This window comes from Podarcis tiliguerta (assembly GCF_965153285.1).
Source record: "Podarcis tiliguerta genome assembly, chromosome: 1".
Lineage (NCBI taxonomy): Eukaryota > Metazoa > Chordata > Lepidosauria > Squamata > Lacertidae > Podarcis > Podarcis tiliguerta.
In genome coordinates, this window is record NC_139534.1 from 54,577,035 (window position 1) to 54,603,069 (window position 26,035).

At 42.7% G+C, this 26,035-nt stretch overlaps 4 protein-coding genes across 4 annotated transcripts; 2 read left to right on the forward strand and 2 right to left on the reverse strand.

Moving 5' to 3' along the window:
• Window positions 1-1,642: 1,642 nt before the first annotated feature.
• Window positions 1,643-2,587, forward strand: LOC310684055 (olfactory receptor 8U3-like; the record flags this gene model as incomplete). The annotated part of the gene is made up of 1 exon (XM_083454501.1): window positions 1,643-2,587. The coding sequence occupies one exon, from the start codon at window positions 1,643-1,645 to the stop codon at window positions 2,585-2,587; it is 945 nt and encodes a 314-aa protein (XP_083310627.1).
• Window positions 2,588-12,607: 10,020 nt separating this feature from the next.
• LOC310679174 (olfactory receptor 5M11-like) lies at window positions 12,608-13,546 on the reverse strand (the record flags this gene model as incomplete). Its single annotated transcript, XM_083443964.1, has 1 exon — window positions 12,608-13,546. The coding sequence occupies one exon, from the start codon at window positions 13,544-13,546 to the stop codon at window positions 12,608-12,610; it is 939 nt and encodes a 312-aa protein (XP_083300090.1).
• A 4,726-nt stretch (window positions 13,547-18,272) lies between these two features.
• LOC310679137 (olfactory receptor 5M5-like) lies at window positions 18,273-19,211 on the reverse strand (the record flags this gene model as incomplete). Its single annotated transcript, XM_083443922.1, has 1 exon — window positions 18,273-19,211. The coding sequence occupies one exon, from the start codon at window positions 19,209-19,211 to the stop codon at window positions 18,273-18,275; it is 939 nt and encodes a 312-aa protein (XP_083300048.1).
• A 5,873-nt stretch (window positions 19,212-25,084) lies between these two features.
• LOC310684057 (olfactory receptor 5M11-like) lies at window positions 25,085-26,035 on the forward strand (the record flags this gene model as incomplete). Its single annotated transcript, XM_083454503.1, has 1 exon — window positions 25,085-26,035. One exon carries the CDS (start codon window positions 25,085-25,087, stop codon window positions 26,033-26,035), a length of 951 nt encoding a protein of 316 aa, XP_083310629.1.

Genomic DNA, 26,035 nt, shown 5'->3' on the forward strand with positions numbered 1-26,035 from the left:
TTACCTCTCTGCAGGAAGAGTGACAAGTGCAAAGTATCGCTCAGTTCATAACTATATTTCTTCTGGCACTTTGGGAGTGAATGTGCATTTCTTTATATGAGATCTTAGTATTTAACATCTTCGTATATGTAGATAGATACATTTTTTATGTATAGATACAGAGAGATACATCCTTCAGACATTGAGCAGCGCAGAGTGGAATAGCAACCCTTATGGTGAAAAATGGGATTTGTCCAGGAAATAAGAATAGAAGTATGATATATCTGAAGATGGAAGAACCAATCTGTTTCTCATTTGTGTCATCCATAAATCTGTTCCATAGGCTGATTCCATTAATCAGCCATTTCTTTTTGTAAAATTCCACACAAAAATGCATTTATATATGTGTTGGTGTATATTTCTATACGTATTCTCTCTCTCTCTCTCTCTCTCTCTCTCTCTCTCTCTCTCTCTCTGTGTGTGTGTGTGTGTGTGTGTTTCTAAATGTACTTTGATACCCTTAAATTGCAGAGAGCAGTGTTGCAAAATTCAGAGAAGTGCAAAAATTATCCAGTCTAAGAAATTCAGAGCAAGTCACAAAAGACGAAATTCCCCATGCATCCCCTAACAATATGGCCGGGATCTATTTGCCTAGAGATTCTTCATAAAAGTGTCAGGTGTGTTATGATTCAAGCAAAAACCTGATTGGGAGGTGGCGTTCATGTGGGATCAGCTTTGTTAGAAAGGCAGTTTGAAAAAGCTGCCCTGCTGGCAAGAATAAGGTGCTGCTAAGGACCATGTCACACTTTATGTAGCAGCATGTCCAATTTTGTCACCTGTGCACTCAAAAGGTTGCTACAGCCAACCTTTTCAGTGTACCTCTATGACCATGATGGTTGGTGGGGAGGAGGGGTGGCGCTTACATGACCTCTTATCACTGACACCAGTGCAGCTTACTGGGAAGGAGAGGTTGCCAAGATATAGATCCACCAACAGGAGTATCAGATTGGCTTCATAGCTGTGTGTTTGCACCACACCAACCTCCCCACCACCTCACCTCTCCCAGTAACCCACAGCAACACCAGTCACAGAAGGTTAGGCAAGTGCCACCACTCCTCCACCCTGATCACTTTTGCTGTATGGTGTATTTACATTTGAATATTTCCCTGCTGTGTACAATGGATATATTACACACCTTATTCTGAGGAGGAAATACAGAAATGTATCAAAATGGGCAGCATTTCTATTGCCTTCCTGACCCCAGATGACAAAAAAAACCTATAAGGAGACAGAGTTTAAGCTACCCGTGTTCAGTCATGGGGTTTATCTGGCAAGAAGGTCAAGAAATGCTTTCTGAACCCAGGCAACCTCTTAAGGTTGAGGTGGTGGTAGTTATGCAGATCAGAAACACATAACATTTCTCAAACAATGATTTCAGCTGGTGGTGACATTGTGATTGCATGACAATGTTTACCACATCAGAACTTAAAACGGAACACCTACAGAAACAAGACAGTATTTTTAAAAAGTACCCACCAGAAAAAAATATCATCCACATATGCTGAGATAACACTACTGTATGTTTTCTGCCTGTCAGAGATAAGTGAAATTCTCCCCTGATTTAATCATGCCCTGTTTAACCAGATGATCTGAAGCGGAATAAATGGCAGATGCCAATCACACCGTGACCACAGTGAAGGAGTTCATTCTGTTTGGACTCACCGACCGCTCGGACCTACAAGTCCCCCTCTTTGTCATCTTCCTCCTGATCTACGTTATCACTGTGATGGGGAATCTTGGGATTATCCTTCTAATCCGGACTGATAGCCACCTCCATAACCCCATGTACTTCTTCCTCAGCCACTTGGCTTTTGTTGACCTCTGCTATTCCTCTGTCATTGCCCCTAAGATGCTGGCAAACTTCTTAGCAGCTAAGAAAACCATCTCGTACTATGCGTGCGCAGCACAGCTGGGCTGCTTCCTTACTTTCATGATCACAGAGTGCTTTCTCCTGGCGGTGATGGCATATGACCGTTACGTGGCCATCTGCAATCCACTGCTTTATCGGATCATCATGTCCCAGAGAGTCTGCATCCAGCTGGCAGCTGGCCCTTATGCATACAGCTTCTGTGTTGCCTTGTTCCACACCATAGTTACATTTCGTTTGTCCTTCTGCTCTGCTAATGTGATCAACCATTTCTACTGCGATGACCTCCCGTTGTTAGCCCTTTCTTGCTCTGACACCAGCACCAAGCAGATACTGATTTACGCTTTTGCTGGTTTTGATATGCTATGCTCCCTTCTCATTGTTCTCATCTCTTATACGTTTATCCTCTCAGCTATTCTGAGAATCAGCTCTGCTCAGGGACGACTCAAAGCCTTCTCCACATGTGCTTCTCACTTGACTGCTGTCACCATCTTCTATGGAACTCTGATCTTTATGTATTTGCAACCTAGTACAAACCACTCTCTAGCAACGGATAAAATAGCTTCCGTTTTCTACACACTGGTGATTCCTATGCTCAATCCTCTGATCTATAGCCTGAGAAACAAGGAGGTGAAAGATGCTCTGAAGAGAACAACAGAAAGAATTGTTGTCGTCCGCTGATGGATATTTAGGACATTCTTCCTAATGTATTTTATTCAAGCCAAGAATAGAATGTGTTGTGTGTATGCCTGGAATGGCCAAAAGGAGGTGATGCTAGAAAGCAACACAGGAGATAAGACGGAAGAGCCTCAATGTAGGGATGGATAGATTAATCAATCTCTTTCTAGTCCATGTCACTTCCACATGTGCTCACTCAAAATGCCATTTAATTCCCTTTCCCCATTAATCTGCTAATATATTTCTTCTGAAAAATCTGCAAGAAAATGTTCAGTCAAATGTGTGCCTCTAAATATATTTTATCTTAAAGTGTATGTTTTAATACATTTCGATCATTTCTTTTGAAATGAAATCCATTTCAATAAGGGTTTAGGCCCAGTTCTGACACAGAAACTGCTTTGGTTGCCCTGGATTATGACTTCTGTCAGAAAGAGACAGGGGAATTGTGTCCCTGTCAGTTCTCCTTGATCTCTCAGTGGCTTTCAATACCTTTGACCATGGTATACTTCTGGAGCAGCTGTCCGAGTTAGGGGAGATACTGCCAGGGAGATAAAGTCCATCTTGACTCCACGTCGTCTCCGGACATCCATCAATCTCCCGTAGACACGCAGTATCAGCAATTAGCGACAGGAGCTCCAGAAATAGCTTCCCAAAGATCCAGAGCTCTTGCACGCTCTATCAGCAGATTTGCACAACGGAAGATGCACACAGGAGAGCATTATTTAGAGGTTTATTCAGTGTTGATCAGAACAAAGAAAAGCCATGACTGCCTGCATGAGAGAGTTCCGGCAGTGAGAGAGAAACGAAAGCAAAAGACACAACAGAAACATCCTGTGAACAGGAAATACGCAGGCTGTGACACAAACATCCTGCTCCTATTTAAGGTGGAACGGAAATATCCCAACATCCTCCCCCTTTCCGTGTAACCTGTAGTACCTGTGGTTCAACCCAATTGCAACTTCTGTACATAAACCTTAAGTTGTTCTCTGTTAACAACCTTCGACAACAGATCAGCAGGAATTTCATTTCCTGCCATGTAGGACACCCGAATAAGTCCTTTCTGAATACACTCTCTTGCACGATGTAACTTAATCTGCAAGTACTTGGTTCTTTGCTTGCAACTCTCTGAGTTCAGCAAAGCCAAACAGGATCTATTGTCTTGATACACTTGTATAGGACATTTCACAGAAACTCTGATGTCCTTAAACAGTTGCATCAACCATTCACAATCCATGAGTGAAAATGACAGAGCATTGAGTTCTGCTTCACAGGAACTTAGGCTCACTGTCGTCTGCTTCTTGCACAGCCAGTCAAACAGACAATGGTTGTACATGTAGCATACTCCAGAAGTGCTTGTACCATCCGTGGTGTCACTTCCAAAACTTGCATCAGCAAAGATTTCAAGACCTCCAGTCTTCTGACTGGTGAACCTCAGCCTGTAGTGCATAGTCCCTTTCAAATAGCGGGCTATGCGCTTCAGAGCTTTCCAATCCTGAACAGTAGGATTATTAGCATGTCTGCTAAGCAGGTTAGTGCTTACAGCTATGTCAGGTCTTGAGCATCTAGCAATGAAATTCAACTTGCCTAGAATGCATCTGTACAGCGTTGTGTCAGAAAACGCTTCAGCAGTACTATCTACCTGGTAACCTGTCACCATCGGTGTGTCTGCTGGGTTTGCATCAACCAAGTTCAACCTGGTTAATACATCAGCAATTTTCTGTGTTTGGTGAACCAGAAAATTACCTGCTTGGTCCCTCTCCACCTGCAGAGAAAGATAGTTGGATACTTCACCAAGATCCTTCATGTCAAAGTGCTCCTTCAGCTGAGCTAGGGTGCTTTGGTACAAAGCCTGATTCTTCCAGAACATCAGAAGATCATCAACAAAACATAAACAATACAGTTTGTTTTGCCCCTCCTCCTTGACAAACACACATGGATCAGCCTTGCCCTGGTGAAAACCTAGAGAAAGCAATGTCTCTTTGAGTTTTGTGTTCCAACACCTGGCACTCTGCTTGAGACCATACAAGGATTTCCGCAGTTTACAGACCATTCCCTTCTGTATCTGCATTCCATCAGGTGGAAGCATATACAGCTCCTCCCCCAAAATCCCGTACAAAAAAGCTGTATTAATGTCATGATGGGAAACATGCAGTTTCTCCTCTGCAGCAATCTTGAGCATCAGTCGAATGCTCTCATATTTGACGGTGGGCGAGTAGGTCTCGTGGTAATCCTGTCCTGGTACCTGTGAAAAACCTCTGGCAACCAGTCTGGCTTTGTGTCTGACAACCTTGCCATTCTGGTCTGTCTTGGCCTTGAAGACCCATTTGCTGCCAACCAGTCTCATTCCTGGGACTACCGGTACCAATTCCCAAGTTTGGTTCCTGTTCAAGGAATCAACTTCAGCCTTCATGGCATTAAGCCAAGGCTCAGCATCTTTAGAGGTTAACTCCTGAACCTCTTTGAAGCTTGAAGGTTCCCACACCTTCTCTGAGCTACTAAGAACAGCAGTTGCTGTCTTAGCAAACTCATCAGCAAATCTCTTTGGAGGTCTGCCCTTGGTCGCCCTTTCAGATCTGCGTACTAGACGCAAGTCTTCTGGACTCATCTCCTCCTTCTTGGGAGAAAAACGACCAATGGTGAACAGTGGTTCTTCCAGTTCATTGTCAGATGCATCAGATGGTCTGACTGAGGCCTTTGCGCTCTTGTAGTCTGCTGTGTCATCACTGTCACTGACACCAGCAGCAGCGCCGCCCACTGAACTGGAATCCGAACTCTGATCATCATCATCATCATCCTCATCATCAGCTTCCTCAGCTTCTTTTGCATCATCTGCTTTTTGCACATCACCTTCATCCTCCTCTGGGTAACTCTGGAAAATTCCCACATTTCCCCCCCACTTAGGATTGTACTCAACACTCCTTGTGAACTTAATGGACTTAGAGTCAGTCATCCATACCCTGTATGCTCCCTTTTCATACCCCATGAACAAACCATGTGCCCCACGCTTCCCAAGCTTGTTGCTTTGTGGGGTGTGTACCCACATGTCAGAACCAAAGATTCTCATGTGCTTGACATTTGGTTTCTTACCAAACATCTTCTCGTAGGGAGTACAACCAATAGGTGATGACAATCTGCGATTAAACGTGTAAACAAATGTTGACAGAGCCTCCCCCCAAAACTTATCAGGGAGATTGGCATCATGCAACATTGTTTTCAGTCCTTGCAACAACGTTTGATTTGCTCTCTCCGCAAGCCCATTCATCCATGGAGATCTAGGCGATGACAAGTCATGCTGGATTCCCTTCTCAGTCAGAAAAGCTTCAAACTGCTGAGAAGTGAATTCCCCGCCTCGATCGGTAAAGAGACAGCCGATGTGTCCACTGTGAACATTCTCCAACCAACCACAGAATGCCCTGAACCCAGGAAACGCCCGCGATTTCTGCTCGAGCATAAACACATGAATGTACCTAGAAAAAGAATCAATTAGAACCATGAAGTACCTTGCTCCACCCAAAGAGGGCGCAAGTGGACCAACCAGGTCTGCGTGAACAAGCTGGTAGGGTTTGGAAGCCTGCCTGCTAGACTCCTTGCCTTTTGGAGCAACCTTCACCTTGTTCTCTGCACAAGATACACATTTCATGTGAAACTTACAGGGTTTGATGTTCAAACCCTCAACCAGTTCTGGCATCTTTGCCAGCGCCTGCCAAGACATGTGACAAAATCTTCTGTGTGCTTCATGAACACATCCTGCATGAAGAACCTTGTTAGTTTGTGCAACACAACAAGAATCAACATTAGACACAGCAACAGCATTGTCATCATAACTTATACAGAACAAGCCATCCATAAACTTTGCATGCAAAATGTCCTCTTTGCCTTTCCTGATGACACAGCCGCTCTTCTTGAAGGAAACTTGAAAACCACGCCCAATCAGCTGTGGGACACTGAGCAAATTGTTCACAGCACCTGGAACATAAAGTACATTTCTGATGGTAGTATGCAGACTTGCAAGTTTCACAGTCCCTTCTCCTGCGATCTGCAACGTCCTTCCGTCAGCGAGGTGGACCTCACCATCTTGAGGTTTGAAGGAGATAAACAGATGCTTATCTTTCGTTAAATGCCGGGTCGCTGCAGAATCTACAACAAATCTGGACTTGGCCTTTGGAGCAGCTTTTCTGGCAAGCAAAATCTTGTTTTCCACCGGCGTGGGCTTAAACTGCTTGCCCCCCTGCTCCTGGCCACCAGACTTGCCTTTAGCCTTTGGTGAAGCTGTGCCAGCAAACAAAGCCTTGTTTTCCACTGGCGTGGGCTCTTCACCCCCCTTCTGCTTCTGGCCATCTGCAGGCATCTGTCTCTGTTTACCTCTGGCCTTCCGGCCTCTGCAGAGACGATGACCTTGGTTCCCACGAGAAACAGAGCTCTCATCTGCCGACTCCTTGGCTCCCCCTGGAGGCTGGAATGCTGCTTGGGATGACATCACAGTCAGCTCCCCCTGCAGTTTGCAACCGGTGCCCTCAGCATGCCTGCATTCACTTGCATTCCGGGAAACAGCCAGGACCTCCGATGCAGTCAAACTCTGGGCTGCGTTGACTGGCAGATGGGCTATCTTCAAAGCATTCCACATCCCACGAGCAGTGGTGTTGCCAGCTAGCGTGGCAATTTCCTCCAGAGAAACGGACAAGACTATTATGTCAATGGCCCTTGAATCTTGGGTCTTCCATCTCTCTGTCAGAGGAACTGGAGGGGCCTCACTCACAGTATGCCACACTCCAAACTGTTGCAGTAAACTCTCACACCACTCTGCCCAGGAGTCATAATTTTGCCCATTTAGCTTTGGGCACTCAGCAGCTTCAGAAGCAGCTTGAGAAGCTTGGAAAGACTCCATCCCAGCTTTTCACTCTAGCCGAGCCCTTTTCAACTTCAGGGGCTTCTTATCTTGGCTGCCCATAAATCACGAAGCTTTTGGCTTGACTCCCAGGCCAATTAAGCCAGCCGGACATCAAAGGGACTTGCCGCGGCAACGAAAAGCCTTACTTTCGCTTTCCCACACATACCTCAGCAGTATGTCGCAGTCGTACTCTCCTGTAAGTGCTGTTTATCTGGGCCCGAAACCTTTTTGTTGGAAGGATACTGCCAGGGAGATAAAGTCCATCTTGACTCCACGTCGTCTCCGGACATCCATCAATCTCCCGTAGACACGCAGTATCAGCAATTAGCGACAGGAGCTCCAGAAATAGCTTCCCAAAGATCCAGAGCTCTTGCACGCTCTATCAGCAGATTTGCACAACGGAAGATGCACACAGGAGAGCATTATTTAGAGGTTTATTCAGTGTTGATCAGAACAAAGAAAAGCCATGACTGCCTGCATGAGAGAGTTCCGGCAGTGAGAGAGAAACGAAAGCAAAAGACACAACAGAAACATCCTGTGAACAGGAAATACGCAGGCTGTGACACAAACATCCTGCTCCTATTTAAGGTGGAACGGAAATATCCCAACAGTTAGCACCACTTTGCAGTGGTTCTGGTACTACTTGGATGGTCGTTTCCAGAGAGGTCCAGAGGATGGCAACCCAAGAACGGGCCTTTTCTGCAGTGGCTCCCCTTTTGTGGCATGCTCTCCCCAGGGAGGCCCGCCTGGCGTCTTCATTATATATCTTTGGGCGACAAATGAAAACATTCCTCTACAACCATTGGCTGATTAACATTCTCTGACCTTTTAAATGTGCTTTTAGAAGTGGGGTTATTGGTTTGGGTTGATGATGATGATGATGAAGATCATAGAATCATAGAATCATAGAATCATAGAATCATAGAGTTGGAAGAGACCACAAGGGCCATCGAGTCCAACCCCCTGCCAAGCAGGAAACACCATCAGAGCACTCCTGACATATGGTTGTCAAGCCTCTGCTTAAAGACCTCCAAAGAAGGAGACTCCACCACACTCCCTGGCAGCAAATTCCACTGTCGAACAGCTCTTACTGTCAGGAAGTTCTTCCTAATGTTTAGGTGGAATCTTCTTTCTTGTAGTTTGGATCCATTGCTCCGTGTCCGCTTCTCTGGAGCAGCAGAAAACAACCTTTCTCCCTCCTCTATGTGACATCCTTTTATATATTTGAACATGGCTATCATATCCCCCCTTAACCTCCTCTTCTCCAGGCTAAACATGCCCAGCTCCCTTAGCCGTTCCTCATAAGGCATCATTTCCAGGCCTTTGACCATTTTGGTTGCCCTCCTCTGGACACGTTCCAGTTTGTCAGTGTCCTTCTTGAACTGTGGTGCCCAGAACTGGACACAGTACTCCAGGTGAGGTCTGACCAGAGCAGAATACAGTGGCACTATAACTTCCCTTGATCTAGATGCTATACTCCTATTGATGCAGCCCAGAATTGCATTGGCTTTTTTAGCTGCCGCGTCACACTGTTGGCTCATGTCAAGTTTGTGGTCAACCAAGACTCCTAGATCCTTTTCACATGTACTGCTCTCAAGCCAGGTGTCACCCATCTTGTATTTGTGCCTCTCATTTTTTTTGCCCAAGTGCAATACTTTACATTTCTCCCTGTTAAAATTCATCTTGTTTGTTTTGGCCCAGTTCTCTAATCTGTCAAGGTCGTTTTGAAGTGTGATCCTGTCCTCTGGGGTGTTAGCCACCCCTCCCAGTTTGGTGTCATCTGCAAATTTGATCAGGATGCCCTTGAGTCCATCATCCAAGTCGTTGATAAAGATGTTGAATAAGACCGGGCCCAAGACAGAACCCTGTGGCACCCCACTAGTCACTCTTCTCCAGGATGAAGAGGAACCATTGATGAGCACCCTTTGGGTCCGGTCAGTCAGCCAGTCATGATGATGATGTATTTTGTGTTCCCACTTTGTATTTTTATGTTTTGAACCACTCTGTGATCTTTGGATAAAGGGCAGTGTACAGATTTATTTATTTTATTGAATTTATATACCACCCTATACCCAAAGGTCTCAGGGCAGTTCACATAACAAAATCAGAATATAAAACCACAAAACATATAAATATATACAGTGGAGCTATATTGACTCCACTGGTGAATTCATCAGTGTACCATCAGTGTATCTCTCATGGCAATGGCATAGCTGGTACTCTGTCAAATCCTACAGTTATTTAGTTGGTGGGTCTCTTTTGGCAATGTATTTATTTTTGAAAAGTATATTATTTTAAAAAGATTAATCAATTCTAAATCACCACATTTTTGGTTGAATCTGCTCCTGCTCGATTAAATGCCTTAGACCAAGGACTCAAGCCATATAAATCATTCAGTTATTGCCAACTTGAGCCCAGTCTTAGGCTGGTAAAGTATCATCTGGAGCTGAAGGTCTCAATAACATAGAGGCAAAAGCCACAAGTCTCCAACAATAGTATTCATTCAGAAACGTAATTCAGTTTCCACAATTTCCCTCCCTTTTCTTAGGCATTCTTTGATATCCTTCTTTCATTCTGGAAGCTCTTCCTTAATAACTTATAGGAGTTCATGATGAGTAGCTGACCCCAATAAAATCTGAAACAACAATAGGTTTACTGGTTGCAAAAATAAATCATGTGACCAGTCATAACATATGTAGCATTTCCATTTAAAAATCCATTTATTTGTTTATAGAATTATTTCTATACCATCCTATCATAAACTACAGTGGTACCTCGGGTTGCATACACTTCAGGTTACATATGCTTCAGGTTACAGACTCCGCTAAACCAGAAATTAACTTCTGTCAGGAGAGAGAAAAATGGGTTAAGAACTTTGCTTCAGGATGAGAACAGAAATCGTGCAGCGGCGACGCAGTGGCAGCAGGAGGCCCCATTAGCTAATGTGGTGCTTCAGGTTAAGAACAGTTTCAGGTTAAGAACAGACCTCCAGAATGAATTAAGTTCTTAACCCGAGGTACCACTGTATATCAAGATGGAAATCTGCAGAAAGCTTGGAGAGGTTGTCCTTAGTATTGTGTTTTGGAAAGCTTTGTGCCTGACTTGTGTTATCTTTGCAAAAGTCCACCTTAAGGGTTTCTGTAATCTCTTTCTGGTGACTCCACTGCCAGTAGGAGATAATCCAAGGAAGTGTACACGATGAAAATGCATTTCCCATTTCCTGGAGATTTCCATCTTCAAGTGATGCTTTTATATTTGAATTTAGGATGTGGGATTTTATTAGCCACATAGTGCTCTTTGCATACGCAGGATCCAATTCTAAAAGGCAATCTGTGTGAAGATTCTGTTTTCATGTACAGATCATCTTAATTGTAATGAGGCATTTCTCTCCATCAGGAATTTGACATCTAAAGCAACCAGCTGCTTTTCAGTTATGTCAAATGGATTAAAATTTGGAAAATAAAAAGGAGAGTCATGAAAATGTAAAATAATAACTTTAAGAGACTAGAGGAGATATTAAATACAATTGCAGTAGAGAGCTCAATTTCCCTGGAAAGAAAGTTAGTAGAGACTGTAGCATATTTAGGATATATGTTTTTATTTACACATGTATATAACCTGAGCATAGGATGGAAAGGTTCAAAGCTAATAACATTAATAATAATAATAATAATAATAATAATAATAATAATAATAATAATTTTATTATTATTTATTATTACGACTCTGGGTGGCTCCAAACAGAATATTAAAAACAGAATAAAACATCAAACATTAAAAACTTCCCTAAACAGGGCTGCCTTCAGATGTCTTCTAAAAGTCAGATAGTTGTTTATTTCCTTGACATCTGATGGTAGGGCATTCCACAGGGTGGGTGCCACTACCAAGAAGGCCCTCTACCTGGTTCCCTGTAACTTGGCTTCTTGCAGTGAGGGAACCACCAGAAGGCCCTCAATGCTGGACCTCAGTGTCCGGGCTGAACGATGGGGGTGGAGATGCTCCTTCAGGTATACTGGGCCGAAGCCATTTAGGGCCTTAAAGGTCAACACCAACACTTTGAATTGTGCTCTGAAACGTACTGGGAGCCAATGTAAGTCTTTCAGGACCAGTGTTATATGGTCTTGGTGGCCACTCCCAGTCACCAGTCTAGCTGCCGCATTCTGGATTAGTTGTAGTTTCCGAGTCACCTTCAAAGGTAGCCCCACATGGAGCACATTGCAGTAGTCTAAGCGAGAGATAACTAGAGCATGCACCACTCTGGTGAGACAATCTGCGAGCAGGTAGGAGCTCAGCCTACGTAGCAGATGAAGCTGGTAGAAAGATTTTGCCTCCCCATTAGGTTCCCAGGAAGCCATAACTTTGGGTCCAGCACAGAGCAAGGCAAGCCTCAGTGTCTCCAGCTTCACCAACCAACATTAACTCCCCTAGCCTATTGTTCTCCTTCCTTGGATTGGATGGCATCCAGCCAGGTGAGAGGACTGGGGGGAAGCCTATCTGCTCCTGGACACATCTTCATTTGTCACTATGGCAACATATCTTTTCTTAGCAAAATTTTTGCAATGCTAATGAGGCCAGCCAAGGCCATTACCTTAAAAAAAGTAACTAGTTTGACTGGTTCACCAGGTTTCCTCTTGTAGATTCTAACCTCACAAAGAATGGCAGGTCTGAGAAGGACCAACTAATATCACCCAAACTGACCCCCAAAACAATAACAATACATTTATCTCAAAGTTGTAATAAATGCTGAGTACAGCGCTGCATCCTGATGGCTCCACAACTGATAGAGAAGAAAACCTGAGAAGAAAACTGAAAATTCCCAGGAAGGATAAATCAAAGAACTGGTGAATTTGAGAATTAAATGCTGGTGATTCCTTAGGATTTTGAGGTACTGAGCTAAACTTTGGTCATATTGTCAGTATCTTCTGGAGATAAAAACCAATAACTAAATGGGAATTAGAAATTTTGTAAAGGACCGAAGAAACCAAACAGCAATGTGCAATAATACATCTAGCATATAATAAACTTCACACATTCATAAGCTTTAAAATTTAATTTTCCTTCTACTTGGACATACTGTGGAGACAACCTCCTTATTTCTTTATTTTTTTGTTCATAGCAAGTGAATGAATAAACATCTAATGCAATAACACTTTCCTCTGCATTAATCTCTTCAGGGCACCCTTCACCTCCTTGTTCCTTAGGCTGTAGATCAAAGGATTCAGCATGGGAATCACCACCACATAGAACACAGAAACTATTTTCCCCTGTTCTAGGGACACGCTAGAAGGACGCCTGATGTACATGACAAAGAGTGTTCCATAATAGAGAGTGACAGCTGTCAGGTGGAAGCCACATGTGGAGAAAGCTTTGTATCTCGCCCCAGCATTTTTAATTTTCAGGATAGTGAAGAGAATGAAAACGTAGGAGGTTAGAATAACAACGAGGGAGCTGATGAGGTTAAAACTGGCAGAAAGTAACATCAGGGTCAGTTTGACGTGGGTGTCAGAGCAGGACAGTTTCATGAGAGGTGGGTCAGCACAGTAAAAGTGGTTGATGACATGGGAGCCGCAGAAGGTCAAACGGAAGGTGAATATGGTCTGTATTGTGGCATCTAGGAAAGCATATGCAGAGGGAACTGCCACCAGCCACATGCAAACCTTCCGGGACATCTTTGTGGTGTATGTCAGTGGATTGCAGATGGCAACATACCTATCATATGCCATGACGGCCAGGATGAAGGATTCAGTGAGACTCAGTGCAATGAACAGGTCACACTGTATCACACATCCAGTGAGGGAAATGACTTGGTAGTTTGCTACTAAATTTGCCAACATCCGAGGTGTGACATTGGAGGAATAACAAATGTCCACAAAGGATAAGCTGCTGAGAAAGAAGTACATGGGTGTGTGGAGGTGCGAATCCATCCTGATTAAAGTGATCATTCCCAGATTCAACAGCAGGGTCATAATATAAACAAATAAAAACAGCATGAAGAATGGAAACTTCAGTTCTCTACGATCGGTGAACCCCAAAAGAATGAAGTCATACATCATTGTCTGATTACTATTAGCCATCTACACATGTATGATGTCTTCTGAGAAGAAAAAAGGACATACACACAAAGTGAATGCAGACTCATTATTGGATGTACTGGTGAAACAATACTCTTCTCTGGTTTTATTCTGTTGTCTCAAACCTCTTTTATGATTGCGTGTAAATTGGGGAAGGAACTTGGGGTCCTATTTTTTAATGCCCCCACCTTTTAACACACAATAAAACTAGCTTGAAGACAACACATTTTGTTTTCTAATAGAACTGGTGCTATCAAAATCTCAGGGAATGCAAGATAGAAAGACAGAATATATTTTCACACATGCACATAAACAAGCTGATACACTTTGGAAAGGAGAGAATAAGAACATAAGAAGTACTTTGTTGGTCACCTTGATGGATGACCTGTGCGGAGAGGGGGACAGGAAGACTGTGACCTTGCTCCTACTTCTCGATCTCTTGTTGACTTTTGATACTATCGACCATGGCATCCTCCTGGACCAACTCTGGGGTATGGGAATTGGGGACACTCTATTACTGTACACTGGTTCCAATCCTACTTTCAGGACTGAGTCCAGAGAGTAGCATTAAGAGAGTGCTTTTCAGTCCCCTTGCAGCTATGTCATGGGGTTCTGCTCTGTTATCCCCAGTACTATCAATATCTACATGTAGCCATTGGGAGCAGTCATTCAATGTTTCAGGATGAGGGCCATCACTATGCTGCTGACACTCACCTCTGTTTCTCCATAACATTGGAATCAGGAGAAGCTGTGCAGTCTCTGGGCCATTGCCTGGGATGCAGTGGTGAAATGGATAAGGAAAAACAAACTGATCTTGAATCCTGGCAATACAGAGGCACTGTGAATGAGCCAGTGTGGTGTAGTGGTTAAGAGCGGTGGACTCGTAATCTGGTGAACCGGGTTTGCGTCCCCGCTCCTCCACATGCAGCTGCTGGGTGACCTTGGGCTAGTCACACTTCTCTGAAGTCTCTCAGCCTCATAGAGTGTTTGTTGTGGGGGAGGAAGGGAAAGGAGAACGTTAGCCGCTTTGAGACTCCTGAAGGGGAGTGATAAAGCGGGATATCAAATCCAAACTCTTCTGCTTCTGCTTCTGCTTCTTCTGTCTGACAAATTGTTCAGTTGCCTACCCTGGATGGGTTCGCACCCCCCCTGAAGGAGCAGGTTTGTCATTTGGGGTGCTCAGTTCCTTTTACCAACTGCAACTGTTTCAACAGCTATGACCATCCCTGGATCAGGAAAGCCTTGCCACAGTAGTTCATGCATTGGGTTACTGGACTCTGTGTGGGGCTTCTCTTGTGCCTGATCCAGAAGTTGCAGTTGGTGCAGAATGCTGTAGCACAAGTGCTGACAGGAGTGCAACCTGGTCAGCAGATAAAGCTGCAGGAAAACCATGGCAGCCATTTTGAAATTTGCCAGTTTCCATGTCCTCATAAGGAGTAACTTTGCCAGCAGATTGCATCAATTTCTAGCCCCAAATAATAATAATAAAGGCATAAATGCGTCTGAAGGAATTGGCAAGCCTGCAAAGCACTTCACACTGAGGCAATCTGTTTCCTCAAAGTGTTGAATGGGGGAGGAATGAATCTTATCATTGGTGGATACACATCTAGTTGCAACTGATTTGGAAATGAATGTGACCAATGCACAACTGGAGTCTTAGTCAACATACTATGCTATAGAAATAAAATTCTCAGAGCCAAAGGGACATTTGGCTAAATTCCTAGATAGATATTAGATGTTTCACACCTGGATATAGTTAATGGATGCTGGTAAAACCTACCTCAATGAGAGAAGAGGCAGTCCCATAGATTCCTGATAGCAGTGGCAGCTGCATGAAACAGAAAACTTTATAGTCACCTGTATAGGAGTCAAGGGACAGAATCTCTTCTGTTTCTCTTGTTGTTTTCGAGAGCCTTGAGAGTAAAAATTACTGCACTCCATAGGATACTTAGTGGCTGCTGTTGACAATGAACATGTGTTCCTGTTTAATTGACTATTGCATCTATTGAACTAGTATAATTTAGTAGTTAATTTGTTGGCTGAAGATATTAGACTTCCTGTTCTCTTTTACCATTGACTATGCCATTATTTCAGTTCATCACTCATGGAAAATGAATGAAATGTGAAATGAAATAAAATGTGAAAGTTTGGTAATAATACCAGGAATAATTGCAGAAGAGATATCCAGTATTTAAAATAAGGGCTAGTGTAATAATTTATATTAATTGTGAACTCATTCTGAGATTATCAACCCTTACGTAGCTAAAAGGAATCATCCATACCCAAGAGAGAATTATTGGCAGCCTTGGGGTAACTCCATGATTTGCAGAAGTACAAAAAATGAAAACAAAAACAAAAATCAGGGGAAGAAGGGACATAAATGTAGCCCAAGAAAGAATATGTTCAATGGACACAGGATGCAGAATCCTTTTAGTGATTAGGTTGACATAAATTCAGTTGGAACCTGTCCTTTAATGTTTGAATTCATGGTCTTGTATATCTGACTGGATTGGCATTTTTGTTAGAGGAATTCCTTTTGTTGATGTTGTTCCAGTCATTTCTTCAATGCATATGCCAAGTACTGCAGCCTTCATTGCACCCCAGAGAATATGAGGTTCGACATTGGGAGAGGCATTGTCAGCAGAGTAATTTGTTATAGCCATTTGGATTGCCTCTGGAATATCTTGTGGTACATCAGGAATGTATGCAACCACCATATCGAGTCAGAGATAATGGGGCCCTGTATTTGTAAAGAGGCCTTAAAGTGATCAGATAGAGTCATGGGTTCTATGTTCAATAAAATCAAAATTAGGGAGACAGAGATTAAAAAGAAAAATCATTCCTGAATAAGAATGAAATTTCAGAGATAAATATGTGTGATAGCTTGCTCCCTGATTTATATGACACCATCCTTTTTTAAGATTGTAGCTGTTTAAGAGTGGGAATATACATTTATTTCCAGAATAGCTGCCAAGCAACACATTGGGAAGTTTATCCAAATGCTTACTACAGATAGCATTCAAATTGCCTGCAAAAATAGTTTTGAAGGTAACACTCAGGTCCCATTTACAAATGCTTGCTATGCGAAAATTCACTTTTCTGAACAAAATGAATTAGTATCCATTCCTCACTATATGCACTACAGATTGCATACTCAAGAGTGCATTAGAATTTTCCCAGTAGGAATCAGTGAAAATCATTGACTTGTTATGCAAACAATTGCCTAACAAATGATTTCATAAAACAGGACCAGTGTTTAAACCGATGCAAAGAAGAGTGAGGGTACCTAGCATTCCAGCCGCACACAGAACCCTTCCCCGTAGGTCCTGAAAATTAAAAGATTTGGACAGTGGTTCCCAATTGGTAGTCCGCAGGCCCAGGGGGTCCATGTAACCCACCCAGGGGGTCCGTGGCACCATTCACATAACAAAAACTACCATAAAGATATCACGATTTTCAAAAGTAGGGGTCTGTGGCTTGGCTTTTGAAAAATACGGGGTCCATAGTACTTTGCTAACTGGGAAACATGAGATTATTACCTGGAGCCATATAATGTTTGCTAAGGTATGAGTAGGATAAGAGGCTACTGCTTGTAGCTGCATCATGTGTCTCCTGCAGAAAGAAACAATAAAGGACTTCTGCTTCCTAATGTACTCAGAGTTCCTCCATTGCTTGATTACATCATCTAAGCCTTGTACCTTCAGTGAAACACTATAGACATCAGCCATGACAAAAGAGGAATCCCATAATGATATATAGGCCCAGGGCAATCACTAAAATCTAATGTGTGTATTCTATAACAAATTCCACATCCCCCAAACTCCCCACCCCAACTATTCCCTCCTGCTCCAGCCCCTATCATGCCTAAACAAGCATCCTCAGAAAGACTAAGGAACTTGTGGTCCAAACAAATGGTTTTCTGGCTTTCAAATGGTTTGTGGCTGGGGCGGAGGGAAACACTACATCCACATGAATATAAGGAGCATTCTTTTCATTGTAAAATCCAATCAACCAATAGTAACATTAATACCACCTCACATTAACACCACAAGATTAATTTCTTGGAGAGCCAAATAAAGAATAGTATATATACAACCAAAATGAGAGGTAACACCAATAGGATAAAGATACAGTCATTTCTTCACTGTAGTTGATGGTCTCATGAACTTGGGGGCTCATGGAGAAAAAGACACGAGGCTAGGTGTCAGGGCTCTGACACTAGGCTTTGGGCTTCAGTGTTTCTTTGCAGATGTAAGAAGGATTCCATACCTGGTGCTGACTCCAAGTTTCTCCTTTTCCCCAGGAAATTCACAATTTGAGGATGAAAATGTAAGTCCGAAGTTTCAGAAGAGGCTGCAAAGAGCATTTCCCCTACCCATTAGGTACCATTGCAGTGTGTAAGCAATACGTCCACCCAAACACCCTGTTTCAATTTTGAAGAACTGGTGGATCTGAAAATTAGATGCTGATGATGAGTGAGAGATACTATGTTGTATTTGGGCCGTACTGTCAATATTTCATGGAGATGGAAACCAACAACAAAAATTGAATCGGAAAAGTGGGGAGAGAAGGAAGAAACCAGACACCAAGGTGCAAGAACTCATCTACCACATATTAAATACCATACATTCATAAACTGTAAACATTCATATTCCCTCTTCTTCACCATATGGTGGACACATCTTCCTCATGGATCATTTCATTTCATAACTAGTGAATGAATAGACATTTAATGCAATAACACTTTCCTCTGCAATAATCTCTTGAGGGCACCCTTCACCTCCTTGTTCCTTAGGCTGTAGATCAACGGATTCAGCATAGGGATCACCACGGCATAAAACACAGAGACTATTTTGCCCTGTTCTAGGGACACGCTGGAAGGACGTCTGATGTACATGACAAAGAGCGTCCCATAGAAAAGGGTGACAGCCGTCAGGTGGGAGCCACATGTGGAGAAAGCTTTGTACCTCGCTCCGGTATTGCGAATTTTCAGAATAGTGAAGAGGATGAAGGTGTAGGAAGTCAGAATAACAGCTAGGGAGCTGATGAGGTTGAAACTGGCAGAAAGTAACATCAGGGTCAATTTGACATGGGTGTCGGAGCAGGACAGTTTCATGAGAGGTGGGTCAGCACAGTAAAAGTGGTTGATGACATGGGAGCCACAGAAGGTCAAGCGGAAAGTGAATATGGTCTGTATCATGGCATCTAGGAAAGCATATGCAGAGGGAACTGCCACCAGCCACATGCAGACCTTCCATGACATCTTTGTGGTATAGAGTAGTGGGTTGCAGATGGCTACATACCTATCATATGCCATGATGGCCAGGATGAAGGACTCCGTAAGCACCAGTGCAATGAAGAGATAACACTGTATCAGACATCCAGTAAAGGAAATGACTTTATAGTCTGCTACAAAATTGGCCAGCATCCGAGGTGTGACATTGGAGGAATAGCAGAGGTCTACAAAGGACAGGCTGCTGAGGAAGAAGTACATGGGACTGTGGAGTTGGGAGTCCATCCTGATTAATGTGATCATCCCCAGATTCCCCAGAAGGGTGATAATGTAAACGACTGAAAACAGCATGAAGAGAGGAAGCTGCAGCTCTCTACGATTTGTGACACCCAAAAGAATGAAGTCAAATACAATTGTGTTATTTTGTTCATCCATCTACACATTTATAATGTCTTCTGAAAACGAAAGGAACATACCTGCAAAGAATGTGAAATCAGACTTATTATTTGATGTGCTGGTGAAGCAATATTCTTCCCTAGTTTTATTCTGTGGTCTCAAACCTCTACTGTTTTTGTGTGTGATTCAAGGGGGGGTCCTTTTTATCACCATTGTTTTAACACACAACTAGCTTGAAGACAACATACAATTGTTTCATAATAGACTTTGTGCTACCTAAATGAAAGGGGAATGAATAATAGAAACATAGTTAAAATGCACACATGCACAAACTTATAAATTTGGAAAAGGTTAGTATTATATGAGGGAGGAGACAGAGAATAAGAACACAAAAAGCACCATCTAGTTCAGTATTTTCTTTCTCACACCTGCCAAACAGATGCATTTAGAATATGACAAAAAAAAAAGTGTGTGAATGCTATTCTGCCTTTTTTAGCTTCAACATCTGATCATCAGAGGTATCCATATTCTCATGGGTAAAGCAGGTGGTTAAAGTAGGGACCTTGAAGTGCTTTTTGGTGTCCTGGTGATCCAGATATTATCAGACCTTATATGTATGGAGAAGATAGAGCTATAGATCTCTTTTCTATATACAGTGGACCCTCTGGATATGAATTTAATTTGTTCTGGGGGTCCGTGCGCACCCCAAAAAATCTGTAACCAGAGGTGCTGCTTCTGCGCATGCGCGCAGCATGATAGAGCGCTTCTGTGCATGTGCGCACAGCAAAACCCAGAAGAATACTTCCAGGTTTGCCACATTCATAACCTGAAAGTTACATATCCAGAGAGGTACATAACCCGAGGTTCCACCGTACAGAAGAAAGAGGTGGTTACATTGACTCACCATATTTTTTGGGGGGTATAGCTAAAGTAAATGTCAAAAAAGAACCTGAAAACATACACAACCATAGCACTCCACTCAATATTCCAGAGTCAGAAAAACTACTTTCAAGCTAAAATCAAACAGCTTGTCAATAGCTCCAAAATAGGTGAAGGGGGAGAAATGAAAACAAGATCGAATGAAAGCAAATGTAAAGTGATTCACATAATGGGGCAAAATATCAACAACTGACATATACAGGAAAGGGATCTGCTGATTATGATGATGACATAGTGTCTTGTGATCATGGTAGAAAGAATTTAGAATGGTAGCTGCATTTGGAATACTATCTACTGCTCTGGCCACACAGTATTGTTGATCTGGAAAAGGTGCAGAAAATGCCAGTAAAATGATCATGGGATTGGCTAACCTTTCCTTTAAAAAGTAAGGTGTTCGGACTTCATAGAAAACAGAGAAGAGTGGTGGTGGTTAAAGTTAATAAAAATATGCATACTGTGGAGATGGTGAACAGAGACAAGTTCCTAATGTTGTTGTTTAAATAATAATGCTAGTACCCAGGGTCATCCAATGAATGTGATTGGCAAGAGATTCAGGACAGTGACTGCCTTTGAGGATTTCAAAGGCAGTTTCAGTGGGAGATTCATTCATTTGTTCGTTCCTTCATTGAATTTATATACTGCCCTATACACAGAGGTCTCAGGACGGTTCACAAAAAAAGAAGATTGGACATGCTTGTAATTTTCAGACCAACTACTCATAAAACCCCAGGTGAGGTTGAATGCCTCAATTGATATAAGATGTCCCACACCCAAATATGGGCAATGGATGCTGGTAAAACCTACCTCAATGAGGAAAGAGGCAATCCCACAGACTCCCAAGAGCACCAGCAGCTGAATGAAGCAGAAGGCTTTATATTCATCTATGAGCCCAGGGAGATTGTCTCTGAAATGGCTCTTCTGCTCCACTTGTTGTCCTCTAGAGCCCTGAGAGTAAAATTACTGCTCTCTATCGGATTCCTGGGAGCTGTTGTTGACAATGAAAATGTGCCCCCTTGCCTGTTTAATTAGACTATAGTGGTATGACCTTTTGAACTAATATGAATCAGAAGATCAGAGATTCCATCCTGGAATGTGCAGGAGCCATGATGCTTTTGAAGGGTTTCACTGCTGTCTCTGAGCTTTCATACTTTATTTCTTGAAAAAGCAACTCTGTAGCCCTCCAAAAATGAAAGTTATACGACAAAATGTACAGTGAGTGTGGTGTGGCTACATTGTATATATATATTTCCCTACTGAAGAATGTCCCCTGTTGCCATTAGACAGCAATGGGATCAGTGTGTGTGTGTGTGTGTGTGTGTGTGTGTGTGTAAAACCAATATTGTGTGATTTCCAGAATCAAAACCAACACAACATGCAGTAGCTGATTTTCCATAATAAGCATAACTTTGTTGGGGGTAGCCATATCTCTTTTGTCATTTTGTCTTATGCCATAACAGTTGTTTATTGACCAGTGCCTCCAGCACTCTCAACATTTGAAATGTACCCATTGGTTCAAAAAGGGTGGCAACCCCTGTACCACATAATGTATAGATTTGTTTTGAATTGGGGATGAGGAGCCAGAAGTGGAGTCTTGTGCCATATCCCTAGGACCTACATCAAATAACCAGATGGTACAAATGATATCTGAGTGGCTATGGACCATAATGTTAACTATAACCGCAGTACTGCACAACTAGGAGATAGAAAGCTAAGGTGAACATGAGCCTACATTCTTCCCAAGCTTGCTAATAAAAAACAAATAAAATAGAGATGGTTTATATTGTTATATGTTCCCTACTTCCTCACATGGTTAGAGATTCCAAGTGGAAGCACTTACCTGAGTTTGGGAGATGAGACCACTGAAAACTTACGGCTTTTTGTAAAAAATTAAAAACTTTTTAAAAATTTATGTGTGGAAATAAGCAAATAGAACATAGCTGGAGGCAGACAGCTTTCATCCTTCTAGCAGGGGAGCATTTCATTTCAGATCACCAGAGACACTTGCAATGCAAATGAGCTTCTAGAGCTCAAAGGTGAGTTTCTGCTTCTCTGTCCTGTGTTTCCCATTCCCCATCTTCTGTTCCAAAAATGCTCCTATTGCCATCATACCCCAAAAGAAGACTCAGGGTACAATATTAAAGTGGGGGAACGTTATATTTATTAAAATATGAAAATAACAATAAGAGGATCTGCAATAACCAAATAGAAAATTGAACTGATCAACCAAATCAAATAATCCAAGCAGGAAAGTTCCTCATTGATGGAGAGATCATATCCCTTCTTGCTCCTGGGCATATCATCAGGTACAAGCTATGACCCCACAGCAAATAGTGAAGTAACACTTCCTCCTTGCTACCAGGGCCTTGGGTTTTTGAGCCAAACAATGTATCACAGCCCACTGGTTTGACGTTCTCCCTAGTACACATGCTACATGACACCTGCAATAACCCACAAAGCAATTGCAATGGAGGTTGACCAAGGAGTGCATTTAACCATAATGCCTTGCATAATACCTCAGGAATTTACTCAACAGATCTTAATTCCACTTTGCTGCCTAGACTACAGGCCAGATTAAACCAAATAAGGAACTCCACTCCAAACAAGGAATTCCCAGGAGAGTAAAGTAGGTGAAAAAGAGGCCAAATCCCAGGTCAATTAGGTGCTCTACCAAGAACTCCTACTCAGTCCCTTCAACAAGCATCTAGCAAAGTTCACACTTTACAAAGGCAGGGAGGGTGTGTACCACACAGTTTGGGGCAGTTTAGGGAGGAATTTCTGGTATGTGACCGTAATAAATTGATTGATTGATTGATTGATTGATTGATTGATGAGTCATTCATTCAGTTTGGGGAGGAGCTGGTTTATAAGCTGGGCCATCCCCACAGTTCACCACAGCTGGGGAAGAAGAAAACCCAACCTGAGTCTTCTTTTGTGTGGGAGCTAGGGAATGGCAAACTTGCCCCCACCCTAGAGTGGGAGTATGATTGTTCTTTCAACCACAAACACCTGCCCCCAAGTGATAATTCTCTCCATTCAAAACATCCCTAGGTAATGAGGAACTATTTCCCAGCCATGCCAAACCATTAGCTCAAATGCTGTTTAATGAAGGTATGGCCATGCCTGGATTCCTAACAATTATGCTTCTATCTCCACACCATATTTGCTCCTTGTTTAAGGAGAGATGCCACAGACCCTCCTCCCAAGGCCCTGGAAGAACCTGAATGCTGTCTGTGTCAGCAAGTAAGGAGAAGAGATGGCGGGGCAGCAAATCCATCTCCACATCACTATCTGGCAGCCCTGCCAACCTGGAGGCTTGGGTTTTGTTAAATTGGAACTATTAATTTGCATTAATTTGTATTTTTGCTTGTTTAACTTACAATAGAATTGTATAGTTGTGTATTGGTCCTGTTTATATGATCCTTGTATTTTTTGCTTTTCTCTGCTTATTTTTATTACTTTGTTTACCCCTCTGGGATTGAAAGCATTCAACAAAGAGCACCCTATAGATAAATGTAAATAAATAAAGAAAACAAATAATTAAATGCCTCTTTTCAACCAGGCTATGACAGTTGTAGAAAGAGTATGGATTTCACTCACTCAAAACCCCACAGGAATCACAAACATAAATATGCTTTTCTATTCTCAGCAACTGTGGGGGAAAGAAATTCTCAGAGTATCCTTAATTGACTTCCAAGGATGCGCTAAAGTAATGATTGTGTCATATCTTTGGGGATCCATGCTAGACGGGAAGTTCAGGGAAATGTTAGTGGTCACATGTCGTAGAGCTAAGGATGACAGTATAAAACTATTCTTCTGCCTAGCTCCAGTGTCAGTGCTCTGGACAGCGCCAGATTTAGGGCAGTTTCCCTGCACAGGGGGCACAAAATTGAGAAGATCCATCATTGAGAAGATTCATTTGGGAGCCCCAAATTCACTCAGGGTGCCATACTACCAAAGATTATCAAAATCTGCCCCTGCTCTGGACTCTGGGTGGAAATGTCTCCAACATTTCCTGAACTGGTAGGCTGAACATGGCTGTAAAAAGTATTCATTATTTGTCCCAGAAACAGTGAGTATTTGTAATTCTATACAGCACTGTACCTATGGGGGTAGGGTTGTTCCAATCTACAGAATGGCAAGACCGTGCTGGTAAAATAATCCTGTGATTAGGGTAGCTACTCATTTGTCATCAAGAAAGAGAACATGGGTTGGCATGTAATTAGCACGTCCTAATTTATATGTATAGGTGCAAATGTTGAAAGAATTACCGTATGATAATTTAAGGAGAAATGCAATATATCTCACCCTAATGAGGAAGTATGTGACTGAATGACTTTTGTTTATGATCATTCTACAGTCCAGGGGCTAAATGCTGATGAGCAAGTTCAAGGCTTCTGCTATCTCTTCTTATGGCTCTTTATCTTAAAACTGGACTTGGACCAGACAGCCCTTCAAACAGAAGATGTCTTCAGATTGAGGACTGTCATCTGGCAGCACTTCAAAGAGTGAACCATCCTGTGAAAAGTCAGGCACATGGCACCTGACCCAGTGATTATGGCATAAACTTACACGCGGAATTCCTACTTTCCTCTATTCTTTCAATGGGAATTATCTGGGGCTTGTTTGTGCCTAGATGGGCTTGAAGGGTAGACTGCGAAAAGACTGGGAAAGATCCTGCTTGGGATCTTTCCTGCAGAATCCAATTGCACAGTATGTTCTAGGCCAGCCTTCAGCAGCATGTTTTCATGTTTATTCTTCCATAGATATTCTACTCAATTGTCATGGCCTTCAGCTAGAACAATAAACATATTGATGATGATGATGTTCTTATCTCCTGCAAGGGAAGTATATTGTGCCAGCATCTGCCCGAAAGAAGGAAGAAACATAAACTGGGTTGTTTTGTCTTTCAGGAAAAGCACTTAGACTGCGCGCATTTCAATTCTTGTATCTCAAAAGGCAAAATGCATAGCAGAATGGTGAAAGGAAACAATACATCAGGATCTGAATTTATTCTATTGGGATTTGCAGAGTATCCTGAACTGCAGCTCCCACTCTCTGTTTTGTTCCTGCTGGTCTATATTATTACTGTTGTGGGAAATCTGGGGACAATCACAGTAATCAAGATGGATTCCCAACTCCACACTCCCATGTACTTCTTCCTCAGCTGCTTGTCCTTTATAGACTTTTGCTATTCCTCCAATGTCACACCTCGGATGTTGGCAAATTTAGTTACAGGCCACAAATACATTTCTTTTACTAGATGCCTGATACAGTGTTATCTCTTCATTGCTCTGGGTCTCACAGAATGCTTCATCCTGGCCGTCATGGCATATGATCGGTATGCAGCTATCTGCAATCCACTGACATATACCACAAAGATGACACCAAAGGTTTGCATGTGGCTGGTGGCTGTTCCCTCTGCATATGCTTTCCTAGATGCCATGATACAGACCATATTCACCTTCCGCCTGACCTTCTGTGGCTCCCATGTCATCAACCACTTTTACTGTGCTGACCCACCTCTCATGAAACTGCCCTGCTCTGATACCCACGTCAAACAGACCCTAATGTTACTTTCTGCCAGTTTCAACCTCATCAGCTCCCTCGTTGTTATTCTAATCTCCTACATTTTCATTCTCTCTACGATCCTGAGGATACCCTCTGTTGAGGGTAGGTACAAAGCTTTCTCCACATGTGGCTTCCACCTGATGGCGGTCACCCTCTTTTATGGGACAGTTTTCGTCATGTATATCAGGCGTCCTTCTAGCCTGTCCCCAGAACGGGGCAAAATAGTATCTTTGTTTTATGCAGTGGTGATTCCCATGCTGAATCCACTGATCTATAGCCTAAGGAACAAGGAGGTCAAGGGTGCCATGAAGAGACTGGTAGGGAAGTATTTTACTAATATACACCGTAAACGATAA